The sequence below is a fragment of the Ciconia boyciana genome, chromosome 6 (genome assembly GCF_034638445.1).
Source record: "Ciconia boyciana chromosome 6, ASM3463844v1, whole genome shotgun sequence".
In the NCBI taxonomy this organism is placed as follows: domain Eukaryota; kingdom Metazoa; phylum Chordata; class Aves; order Ciconiiformes; family Ciconiidae; genus Ciconia; species Ciconia boyciana.
The window spans coordinates 61,034,023-61,047,337 of record NC_132939.1 but is presented as its reverse complement, the minus strand read 5'-3'; the positions used below and the strand labels follow the sequence as shown (position 1 = coordinate 61,047,337).

At 44.0% G+C, this 13,315-nt stretch overlaps 1 protein-coding gene across 2 annotated transcripts in view; it reads right to left on the bottom strand.

Moving 5' to 3' along the window:
- Nucleotides 1-1,267: 1,267 nt before the first annotated feature.
- Nucleotides 1,268-13,315, bottom strand: part of KIF26A (kinesin family member 26A) — a 101,490-nt gene continuing 89,442 nt past the window's right edge. For both annotated transcript variants that reach the window (XM_072866001.1, XM_072866002.1), the window contains 5 exons: nt 12,982-13,144; nt 9,041-12,416; nt 4,328-4,518; nt 3,289-3,439; nt 1,268-2,744 (listed from right to left, as the gene is read on the bottom strand). In XM_072866001.1, coding sequence (XP_072722102.1) covers nt 2,569-2,744; nt 3,289-3,439; nt 4,328-4,518; nt 9,041-12,416; nt 12,982-13,144 — 4,057 coding nt within the window. In that variant the 3' untranslated portion in view covers nt 1,268-2,568. The remainder of the gene's footprint in view (nt 2,745-3,288; nt 3,440-4,327; nt 4,519-9,040; nt 12,417-12,981; nt 13,145-13,315) is intronic.

Below are 13,315 nucleotides of genomic sequence, written 5' to 3'. Positions count from 1 at the left end.
CTGCTGTGCCCAAGGCTCAGAGGCTACCACAGGGCAACCCACCTTGCAGCAGCACCATTAAGATGTGCATCTCCAGAAGACAGTGTAATGGCACCAGCGCAAAAGCTAACACCACAGTGCAGAGCTCCCCATAAATATATTCCCCTTCGGCTCTCTTGTTTGGAGGTTTTCCCCTTTGCTAAGAAATACTCGTCCCTCCGCACGCTGCTGCCTTTTTTATTTTGGCTGTATTTATTTATCTGATCCTTGCTCTGAAACAAACCCACAATGTATTGAATCACTCCATGGTTTTGATTCCATCCTTGGCAGAACTGACTTTCTGCACACACAGAGAAAGTAAATATAGCAGGAATTTACAACTTAATAAATATATCTGGTATTCAAGGATATCAGCAAGGGGATCCTCCAGAAATTCTAGACGCCACATTCCCCTGCATACGACCCAATGCAGTGCCAAATGTCAGCAAGCAAACACAGTGCACGCTTTTCCAGGGATAAATCACAGAGAGGTAGGCAAGAGCAGGGCATCCTTTGTAACCTATGCGAAGTCACAAAGATATTTAAGCCTCTAACTCTTGCTCTCACTCCCCCACTGCAGCTGCAGAATTGAGGAGGAAAGCATTTCCTCCTGCCCACAGGCCTCTTGTGAGGGTAAGAGAACTTGCTGCTTGGATGCCATACTGTTAGGACATACTTAAGAGATAAAGAGAGTGGGGAAAATTTCACACATTACAGGCCGTTTGGCCAAATAGCTGGAAATACTCGAGATGGTGTCATTAGAAGCACTAGCTTTACATTAAACCTGCCTGGAGTTACTCCAGCCAGCATCACTGGGGGACAAGGACCAGGCACAGCTACTGTCTAACCAGAGAGCAAATGCAGCAGTATCAGAGAGGAATGAATGTAGCTGTTTGCTATGATGGACCTACGGGGCCCAGGGCTTGATTCCAGTTCCTAAAGATTTCTTGTGTTTTTAGACCCATTTTAATTGCTTTGTCTCATCAGGGAAAACAAGCATGTGAGCCGCAGGTCTTTGTTCTGTAAACTATAAAGTGCTAAGAGAATATAAGTGTTACCATTGCTATTTATTTTCCCCTTTGGTGTTCTGCCTCTCTTTCCCGATTGGTTTATGATGACTAATGTCAAAACTCTGTTCCCAGTTATCTCTCTCGGGCAAAGAGATAATATAATATGACATTTAATACAGTGTACCACAGGCCATCCTCTCTCTTCCGAACATTAAAATAATGTACATAGCAAGAAAAAATCGTAACAATAGATGTATCTTTTATTCACAGATAAAAACTGAAGCAAGCTGTTATAATACATATTTGTACAAAGGATTTGAAAAAACCATAAAAAGGAAGATGATTAGAAAATATGATTCATTATGAAATGTGGTATTACATACACTATTAAACCTTTTCAAAAGTATTTGTTTGGCAACAATTTATCAATAGTTTCCACACTTAAGTGGCCTCCTTCAAAAAAGCACAAATCTCATGCAGCATGTATAAACTTGATCCTGAGGGTTTGCCTTCCTTAGAAAAACTGTAAAAAGATATACTATTTGTCTTAAAAGTTCAAAATGCAAATGCTATATTTATAGTCAAAACTATATAAAAATATGGACCTAACTTAACATTTACAAAAACTTTTTGTTCCTTTTTTTTGTTTGTTTTATGGTTTTGGTAATAAACATAATTCTCAATTCCTGCAGTCAGAGAGGAAAAAAGAAAACCAAAACAAATCACAGTGCCCTTTGTAGACTTCCTCACATTAAGTTTACGACTCCAAAAAGACCAGGTCTGTGATAAGTGAGGTTAGTAAGCAAGGAAGTAGGTAAGCAGTTAATATATATCTATATATGTATATATAAAATGGAAAACAAACATTTATTTTGATCTCAAAAAGTAATAATACAAAACCTGAAGGTAAAACAATCATCTCAAAATGCCATAATACACCTTTTCAATAGATAAATGTTCATAAAAATATCTTGAACCCTAACCAAGAAAACAATTATAATACAATTTTAATTCTGCTACATAAAACAGCTTTTCTATGAAACAAGAAGGCAAGTTCAGGTATGAAAACATAATTTACTTATTGCTTTTGCTACAATGTTGTTTGTTTTTTACATATTGTCATAAATACACTATACAGTATAAAATATTTCGTAGGAATACATTTTGTGGTCTGCTTCGGTTTGCTGGCTTTAATTCTAGCACCAAATACAAAAATGAAAATCAAATTAACTTTAAAGGCACTTCCATTGTATGTTTGTTTGTTTGTTAATTAACATCTTGGTTTGTACTAAATTTCTTCGCTTCCCTCTGGTAGAAGCAATACTTGATCCTACTTTTATCTTTGTACAGTTCAGGTCACGTTGAGGCACCAAATGATTTATGAACATTCCCACCCTCAGCTGTTTCTTTCTCTCACAACATTCATTGTTGCTTTTTAGGCTTCACCTTTCCTCCTTCACTTCCCAGCTACTTAATCTCTTCACCTCTTCATGTCGGACGATCCAGCTTCACTTCCTTCAGTCCCTTGAAAAACCTCTCTTCAGACTTCCACTTCCCTTACTCCATCTTGTGCATCTGTTATTCCAATATCAAAACACGTCACTATCATGATATGTGACTTGCACAGATTAACACACTGCTCCAGTTCCTCTGTCACTTGTTCCAGTGCCTCCAGGTACTCCTGTGACTCCTTATCAAGATCAGGATCCACTTCAACTGTCAGACAAAAAATTAGTGAGTAAGAGAAACAGCTCATAGCAAAACATTATTCTAGCACAAAGGAGCCAATAATGTAGAGTACAATTTTATTTCTCTTGAACTAAGAATTTTTTTTCACTTTGTTCAGCACATGCAAAACTCTACCTTGAGGATCCAGTTAAGCAAGCACTCAGTCTGTGAACAAATCTCATGCCTCCATTTCCCAGCTATAACATGGATATGGAAACATTTTTTTCCTTCTTTGGAAAGAAGGATAATGAAAGGTTATATAAATATTTAATATTAACAAGCACCACAGTGAGTCTCTGCCTTGTTTTGATGTTCTCTTCTGGTTGGTTTGGAGGGATTTTTTTGTTTATTTCTGATACTACTCAGCACTGAACAAATCCCATATCACAGAAATACGAACAGAGTCACAGAGAATTTGAGGGCTCAATCCAGCAAAATATCTTAGCAAGTGCTTAACTTTTTCAGTGGGACTGCTCACATGCTGAAAATTTGTTACATACTGATCATACTGTTGTTTTTGCAAAGTACTTACAGTCTTCTTTCCACTTATTTGGATCCATCATCAACCTGCACTTTGTCTCTTCCAACTCTTCCTTCAAAAATTCATGCTTTGCCTTTACTTCTCTGATTCGCTGCTGGCGCCTTTCTAGTATCTTCAGCTTGGTATGGAAATACATCAGACCCTTTTAAGACATAGAAAGACCATTTAATGAATTTGTCTGTTATGAGCTGACCTCCAACAGTTTGACACAAATTGCTCCCAGCTCATTACCTGTAAGAGTTAGCAGGTGGATTGTTTTGTTTGGTTGTGGGGTTGGTGGGGTTTTTGTTTGTTTGTTTGTTTGTTTGTTTTTTAATTTGAAGTTTACATTAATAGATTCTAATCTAGAGAAACAGCATGCTACATCACTTGAGCATTTGTTGCACTTCTCTGAATTAGCAAACATCTCTAATACATTCTGAAATTACTACTGTTTGTAGAGGATTTTTTTTTCCAGCAGTGCAAACGATAAACACAGCCTAATAATAATAATGTGAGAGTTATATTTAATCCTAAAACATATGAATTCTTATTTTCTTAAAAGCATTCCTACCTTCTCAACATCCTGGAAAGGCTATTATGAAAGAAATGGGAAAAAGGCATCAGAAGAATATAGAATTCTGGTCTCCAAAATAGAATTAGCTGAAGTGTTTTCCAATTACAAGTAAATTAAACTCAGTGCATCCCTGATTTAATAGAATCCTGTCATTTACATAAAGAGTTAATGACCCTATAGTTGAGGGAGACTGTAAGGTTTCATCAGCCAGGCTAAGATTATAAAGTCTTCTCATAATGCATTCATTAGTAACTTCCATTTACACCATCAGTCATGTTACACACAATTCATTTTAGACAGCAATCATTTTCATTTTCTGTGTTAAGGGTACCCCAACATATGAATTGTAAAATTAATAATTATAGTGCTTTAATTGCAATCAATTTCCTGAACACCATTCCAGCATTCAAGCAAGGATTCTGCCTGTATACTGTAATTTAAGTTGTCTACAGTTGTTGTAAAATATGTGCTGACCTCAGTTTCCTCTTGTCTGTGTCGCTGTAATCGTTCCACATCATCTATCTCATAAACTTTAATTTCAAATGGCTCTTTTAAAGTGCCTGGCAAAGGTGGTAGATCAACCCATTGGCCAGTGACGCTGGGTTTTCTTCCTAGGGAGGCAGCATCTGGCAACGGAGCAGGAATCAGTCTGCGACGCTGGAGACCTAAAATACAAAAGACAAGCGTTCCTCAGACTCTAAGAGAATACCAGACTGCAGAATGTACTGCAGTGAATGAATTAAAGAAAGATCTAGGTTCTCAAGATACTTAGGAAGAAATGCTTTTCTTGATCTTTTCCTTTTAGTAAAATACCCTCAGGCTGTTAACTGAGTTACTGCCTCGACAACGTATGTTCCACTTGGTTCATGAATGGGAGTAACAGCAGTTCCTCTCCCAAAGCAGATGTCTGAGCATCAGTTCTTTATTCTCTCCTTGCAAAAATATTTTGCCTAGATTGATTTTTCTTTGGTGGGCTACAATGGTATTCATTACCTTGCAATGGCAATGAGGTAGTGAGTAATTTCAAACCAATACTGATAATGGCAGATGAATCTGGAAATCTCCTGCTCCTCCAGTTAAAGCCAAGCAAGGCTATGTAAGATCCCTCTCATTGTATTACCTCTTTGCAAAGAGCAAACAGTTCCCTCCAGAACTACTACCAATGCTTTAAGGTGTGTATTGGGTTTGCATGGTCAGGTTTTGGTAGCGGGGGAGGGGGGGTACCAGGATGGCTTCTGTGAGAAGCTGCTAGAAGCTTCCCCTGTGTCCGATAGAGCCAATGCCAGCCAGCTCCAAGACAGACCCCACCACTGGCCAAGGCTGAGCCCATCAGCAACAGTGGTAGCACCTCTGTGATAACATATTTAAGAAGGGGAAAAAGTTGCTGCACAACAGCAACTGCAGCCAGAGGGACGAGTGAGAATATGTGAGAGAAACAACTCTGCAGACACCAAGGTCAGTGAAGAAGGAGGGGGAGGAGGTTGTCCAGGTGCCAGAGCGGATGTTTCCCTGCAGTCTGTGGTAAAGACCATGGTGAGGCAGGCTGTCCCCTGCAGCCCATGGAGGTCCACAGTGGAGCAGATATCCACCTGCAGCCCATGGAGGACCCCACACCGGAGCAGGTGGATGCACCTGAAGGAGGCTGTGACCCCATGGGAAGCCCACACTGGAGCAGGCTCCTGGCAGGACCTGTGGACCCGTGGAGAGAGGAGCCCACGCTGGAGCAGGTGCTGGCAGGACTTGTGACCCTGTGGGGGACCCATGCTGGAGCAATCTGTTCCTGAAGGACTGCACCCCATGGAAAGGACCCACACTGGAGCAGTTCGTGAAGAACTGCAGCCTGTGGGAAGGACTCACGTTGGAGAAGTTCATGGAGAAATGTCTCCCATGGGAGGAGGGACCCCACACTGGAGCAGGAGAAGAGTGTGAGGAGTCCTCCCCAAGGAGGAAGGAGCAGCAGAGACAATGTGTGATGAACTGACCGCAACCCCCATTCCCCGTCACCCTGCACCACTGGGGGGGAGGAGAGAAAATTGGGAGTGAAGTTGAGCCCGGGAAGAAGGGAGGGGTGGGGGGAAGGTGTCTTAAGATTTAGTTTTTATTTCTCATTACCCTACTCTGATTTGATTGGTAATAAATTAAACTAATTTCCCCCAGGTCGAGTCTGTTTTGCCCTTGATTGTAATTGCTGAGTGATCTCTCCCTGTTCTTATCTCGACCCATGAGCCTTTCATTGTATTTTTTCTCCCCTGGCCAGCTGAGGAGGGTGAGTGATAGAGGCCTATCACCACCCATTTGCACCAGCACTCAGAAGCTCAGAGCATGACAAAACTCACCAATTCCTCAACAGGAGGGCTCCCAGATTTACAAACAAACAGCATACTACCACCCTGATGCATCTGCAAGGGCTCAAGTTTCATGAAGCAGACTGACTTACGTCCTTCAAAAATGTTGGTACTTTTGTATACAAGAGTTGGGACTTTGGTGTCCAGCATTTTTTGTGATTGTAAGTCTCTCTTCATTCCCTAAAAGGCTGACCTTTACACTACATGCGTCAAGGATGAGTACATGCATAGAGCCAGTCAGGCAATGTTAACAAGCCTGCAGTCCAATTCCTCAGTAAATAGGAGGGCTGAAGGCCACCAGAAACAAGCTGAAATGTCACATGGTAGCAGTAAGTATAAGCAGCTTTTGGGTGACTGGTGACAATAAAATAGTGCCTAATTTCCTCCTCTTATTGAAAACGAGCTCAGAGGTAAGGAGTCTGACTTCTTCTGGTCTTCTTACAAAAGGGAGCACATCAAACAGCCCAAAGGACAGTGCTGTCAAAATAACTTCTGGGCTGAGACCTCTACAGGAGAGTTAAGTGCAAGTTAAGGCTGCCAGGTAAGCCCTGTCACAAACTTCAACGTGAAATGGAGAAAAAATCCCAGCAGGTACCCCCAAAGCAACACACCTCCATAGATACCTAAAGAGTTACCTGCTTTACGTATTCTTAAGAAAAACATCCCTAATTCTTAATTGCATCCTTGCTAATTTCTAGGTAACAAGAACAATCACAATGGGAATGTTTTGGAAAGGGGAAGACTTGATTCTGCTTCTACAACACCTGTTCATCATTCTCACAACCCCAATTCATTTAGCCTGAATCACCGCTATAGTCCTGCCTGCTGAAATCACCCGCTGTAACTCTGATCCTGTAACCACTTTGGTGACAGCAGGATCCCTCTGAAGAGGACACCGAACAGATGCAGTCAAACGCATATACCAAGCAGACAGACTTCATATCCTTTCACTGTACCAGCCAGGGTCAACATAATTTCTCCAAAGATGAAGTTAAAGCATAAGGGGACAGGTTTCCAGTGACATATATGGGAGTAGTTTCTGTCCTTAAATCCAGAGACTGCATGACTCCAACACAGTTTGGAGCAACGTAAGCTACTCCAAGAATCTCTAACACTTTGCAAAGATTACAATATATTTTAGGCCAATAATGGGTCTGCACCAAACATTTCTTGTAAAAAATATTTCATGAACGTTCTAGGAAACCTCATTTCATGTATAAAACACATTACTGTCTCAACGTCTACAGCACTCCAAAAAATTAATACTGATATAGATATAGATATTTACTGATATAGAGCAATTTCAATTGGAAAAAGAAATAGTTCAATAGTAGAAATCATTTTCAAAGACCTTATAAGTATTTCCTGGGGCAAAAACAAATAGAAATCCATCAGTGGGAAATGCCTTCTCGATACGTGTGCAACTTATACAGCTGTTAATATTGATTTGTAGGAAAGGTTTAAGAGGTTGATGTGCTATGGAAAGAGAACTGCAGCAAATGTTGCACTAAGTTTCCAAAATGATTTATCACACGCTGAAGCAACTCAGTTGCTTTGACCAGAAAGAACCATGAGATCTACGTCAGTTTAACTCATTTGGTTTTACTGCCAGAATCGAGCATCATGGGTGTCTACAGGGACTGCAATAATTACTGCTTTCCAACCAAAAGCTCAGATTCAGCGCATTGCTGATATTAGTTCCTCCTATATTTCCAATATGCTTAGGTTGCTGAATGAGGCTGCTGGTCATTAGCTACAAGGCACCGATTGCCACCGATTCTTTATGATGCTACAGGATTTCAACCTAGATCAGTAAAAACGAATACTGTAACAGCAGTCATACGACCCTGATTTCAAAACTGGCTACAAATAGCAGCACTTAGATGAGCACCACCTGTGAAAGCAATAAGGAAAGGCACGAGAGAGCATGAAAGGGGACCTGGTTCTCGTACGCCCACCTTTGCATGGCGTGGTTGGACATGTCTGCCTTGGCACAGTACGTGAGCCAAAGCCGCGTCTTCTGAGCAACTCCCCCAGTTGGTTTCCTATTGCTTATAGCATCCACATGTACACTCTAAAATTTCTTTACGAAAACACTATTACAGTGCAATACAATAATTTTGCAATTAGCTAGTAGCATTAACGTAAGAGTCGCTGCATCTTACGTACGCACCCTACTGCTCTGCCCCTAAGCCTTACCCTTGGGTAATCTAACGCACATTCGGCAATCCTCATTAATTCACAAACACTCTTCTCCCCTCCAGGCCTATTCCCTTGTTTCCAAACTGCAGTCCCAGCCCATCTCACTGAATTCCCTCACAGACACCTGGCAGCAGAGCTCCTCCTCTCCTCACTGCCCTTCTCTCACCAGTCTTCCCTGACACTCACTTGATCCTCACAAAAACTCACCAGCGCCCGCCCAGCACCCTCACTCTTCCCAACCCACTTGTAACACTCTCCTATTTTGGGCCGCCCTGGTGCCGTGCTCCCTGCTGACCCTGCTGAGGGAGGATGGAATGTCCCCCGTCTGCTAGCGACCATCTGCTGCCTCCTCCCTCGCAGGGAGGCTGTCGGCGCCCCGGGGCACCCGGCACCTCTCCTGCCCTCTCCGCTGCAGCACCTGTGTCACACCTGCAGCTTTGAAGTGAAATAAATGACAAGTAGCTGCTGTCACAGCAATATGCGTGCACACGCAAGCGCATGCAGGCAGTCCACCTCCCTGCTTTGAGTTTCCCCCAAACCTCCTCTCCCTCTCTGTCAGAGACACCATGAAAACCCCCCATCCTCAAGGACGCAGTGGAGTGCCAGTGGACACCTGGCCACCTTCCCCCTCGTTTCTTACCTGTTGATCGTTTCTTGGGGGACTTGAGGCTCCTCATCCGGCCCGGCGATGACATCCCACTTTCGCTCATGGAGTCGTGCGCCGAGGAGGCGCTGCCGGTGGCCTCACTGTCCCGAATCATGCTCTCGTAGCCGCTGCTTCCCCCACTGTGGTAAAACAGAGCCGTCCTCCCCATGGCCGGTGGCAGCTCCCCGCTTAGGACACTGCTGTTGTCGCTGCCATGCCCGCTGCTGTACCGCTGAGGCCGCCGGGGTGCCGTTATCTTGCTGTATGGAGATGGCAGCACCAGGATTTGTGACTTCTCATCGCTGAGGTTAATTCCGCTGTCGTTGCCACTGTCGGAGTCAGTGGAGCCTCGGAAGTGGCCCACCTTGGCAGAGCCACCTGACACCAGCTCATTCACACGGCTGTTGGCCGCCCTCATGGCCTGCTTGGTCCCCATGATGGTCCCTCGGCCGGGTTTGCCGCTGACAGGCTGCACGGAGCGGGGGGCCACCTTCCCACCAGGGGCCATGCCAGAGCCCTTCCCTGCAGGCTGCGCCAGGGACTTCACAGAGGAACTGAGAGACTTTGACCCGCTGGCGGAGAGGCCTCGGTTTTTATTCCCGTTCGCCTGCACCTTCTGGTTAGCTGTGGGTTTTGCCTGGCTGTTTTTACCGGGCGCAGGGGCAGTGAAGGGCGGTGGTAAACCCGCAACAGGGGGGACCCCCAGCCTGGGGACGGAGCGCCCTGCCCGGCTGTTGCTGGCACTCCCATTATCCCTCGCCACACTTGCTTTGGATCCAACCGACGTCAGGCTGTCGCACCTCTCCAGGGACATGTGGCTCCCGTAACGGTGCACGGCTTCGCTCTTTGACGCCTTTGCCTTTAAGCTGGATGTCATCTTGGGCAAAGAGTGGTCGCCCTTCAGGTTCATTTTGCTGCTGCCACTTTCGCTGAAGTAAGACCCAGCTTTCAACCGCAAATCTGCTTCATCTTCAGCTTTTGGCATGGCAGCTCTGGCAAAGTCCAGGCCAGAGGCTTTTCCTCCACCATTACCCAGACCAACAGGTTTCTGCTCCAGGCTCGATTTGCGTACAGGTGGTGTTGGAGGTGTTGGCCCACCCGGCCTGGGCAACATGGTCGACTTCTGTGGTGCACTCTTCTTTCCCAGTGACGATTTCAAGCTGCCAGTGGCCAAGGGAGCATCCAAATTCCCTCGGGTCACAGCCTCCGACAAAGTACTGTTAGCATGTGACACTGGCATCACTCCCAGCGTGGTGGCTCCTCTCTTCAGCTGTGGCATTTTCATCACAACTTCTGACTTCTTTGCCGCTCCGCTGGAGGATTTGCAGGCCATTTCGCAACCATCCACAACCCTCTGTGAACAGGCAAGCATAGTCTGTGACTTCGTTGGCCTGGATGCTGCGCCAAAATATTGGGCAGCTTTTCCTGGCTGCTTCTCAGTACCAAATGCATGAGATTTTGGAGACAGCAGTGAGTCTGCAGGTTTTGCTTCCAACTGATAATCGGTGCGCAGCAGCCAGGGATCTTCAAATATACCATGTGGATTCTGCAGCTCTTTATAGCTGAGGACAGTATTATTGTGGATTGGAGACGAGGTAGTTTTTGTTTTCCTAGGAAGACTAGAATGTATTGTTTCTATCACAGGCGTATCACGAGAATTACTGAATTTTATTTTTATGGGCTGATCAGTGACACAAAAAGCACTTTTTATCTGAGATGCTTTGGTAGTTTCAGAAGTTTGAGGGCTTTTGCTGATGCCTGAGGACAGCTTGCTGGAACTCAAGCTCTCACTCTCCAGTTCAGAGAAGCAAAATCCACTGTCGTTCAGAGCGCTTTTCAGGGGGACGGATAAATGGGATGAATCCAAGTTGAAGGGTTCCTCGGGCTTATTACAGCTGTAAGATGACTGTGCAACAAAACTGTCACTAGACTGGGCTCCATCACTTTCGATTGTACAGATGCTGACTTCACTAAGCCACGAACTGATGGAGGAACGCCTGCTGCTAGTAAAGGGATCCTTAGCAAACGGTACGACAATATCAATATTTACACCAGTAGAAGTCTCCTGTGAGGTATAAGCATCAAACTCATCATTTATGCTGCTGATAATACTGACCGGCCTCGAACCCGATGCAAGGGCCTGAAGGGAGCAGTCACTGTTAAAGCTAATGATACTGGAAGGTCTTCCATTATCCATAATCCCACTAATGGATAGTTCTTCCACCACAGTGAAAACAAGCTCATCCTCTCCATTCAGCTCAACAGGCTGCTGCAAAGTCACTGTGGTGGTTAGTATATCCCGATCAAAACATTTCCCTCTGAACGCTGACCTGAAGCTGTGTACCTCTATCGCACCTGACTGATTCTGGGCGTTGCTACCAACCAGGAACGTGCTTCCTATGGGGTTTTGCTCAGGTTTGTTTCCCATCTGCTTGCTCATTCCCACAGGAGGAGTCCGAACTGCATTGCTATTGTCCAGCTCCAAATTCTCAGCTTTGGAGCTCGGCACATGCTCTTTCTGCTGTGGAGGTGGAGGTGCTGGGCTTGGCAAGGGTCTCTTCACATACGAGGACTTTTCCTTAATTACACATTCAGCTGTGGCCTTATTCTGCTCCAGATTCCTTGAAGGGCTACACCTTGAGGACTGCAGGGAATCGGTGATTGTCTCTCTCTCTCCCTCCAGTATCGAGTCTATTATTTTGTTGTCAGCTCTGCTCTGTGGCTTGGAAAGCTCTGTTTTCAAGTGAGGTGTGCTCTTTTCATGACAATTGCCATTGCCACCCCTTGGTGCAACAGCCTGGAAAGGAAGGTTATGTCCTTTTCTGGGAGGTGCAGTTTCTTGTGGAACTGGTTTCTTAAATCCTCCAGAAGGAGAAGATATTTTTTCCTTTATCAGCTTAGACTGTGCATTTTCTGTACCTCCGGGGACTGGACTACAATTGGACACAACAGAGATTTCTCCACAAGCAAATTTGATGGGTTCCTCACTTCCATCAATGCACTCTAACCTTTCTTGCAGTTCAGCAAAAGTGTTGCATTTAAAATGGTCCTTGTCAGAACTCCTACCAATAGCAGAATTGTCTTTACTTCTCTTCTTGTTTAGGGATGGGATTATGGGAACAAACTCTGGAGGACCTTCATTATCTGTCAATTCCCTGTCAGACAAAGCTGCACCATTGGGACCAACATAGATGACAGTATCACAAGACTGTTCACTGCTGGAGGAATAATCAGGATCACTAGATATACTCAGGACAGGAAGGTCAGGGTCAAGGGCAACAGTTCGTGGGTGGAACGGTCGCAAATGGGGTGGTCTTCGGACATGTCCTTCTTCACATGAACTCTCTCCTCCAGACGAGCTGGATGCATACTGCAAATGATCAATAAGGGAAAAGTTATTAATATAAATTGTATATTATATATATGTATATATATGTACATAAAATTGATTAAAAGGTCAGGTTTGCTATATACTCTGTGCTTTGTGTATACTATCACAACTACACCTAGTGGAAAAATGTTCGAGTGTGAACTAAAATAACAAGGCCATGCTACATAGATTTTACTATATTAGGAGTAATATAACAATCACAGCTTTTCAGATCATTTCCATTAAATATTATGCATAGCCTTTGTCCTCAACAGTTTTCTGTTCCTTCCCTATTGGTTTTTAATTAATACAAATAGGAGCTTTTGAGATAGTTCTACATATAAGCAAAGAAAGAATACATGTTTGGAACAAAAAGAAGGGAATTTCAGGATTAAGGATTGGGGGCGGAATGATGGCTGAGTGCCAAGTCATTTGTCAGTTCCTCTCCTGAGCTTTTAGGCGTTTTGTATTACTTCTTACGACCGAGAAATCCGATGTTCCCCCACCGAGAGGTTAGGAAAACTCATTTTCAAATTAATTAATTTCTGTTTGTTTGTGAACCAACCTTGGATTTCTTCTTTCTCATTCGGTGGATTCGCGATGCAAGCTGAATGGTGGTGAGGGTTTCTGCATAATTGGCTGGGGAGTCAGAAATATGCGCAATCATAGTAGTTCTGCAGTTGATGTTCCCAAGTGATTCCCTCAACAACATTGTCAACTTGTTGTCCCTGCGTAACAAATGAGAACACTAGGATGGTTTAAAGAAATCACAATCTTTTTTTGCAGATTTTTACACCACAAGCTGTGCTTTCACTCTCATAGGATATATGCATGTATGGTACATGTAGATAAGAAATATGCTCCTATTATTTGACCATACTTAAAACGTGTCTAAATGT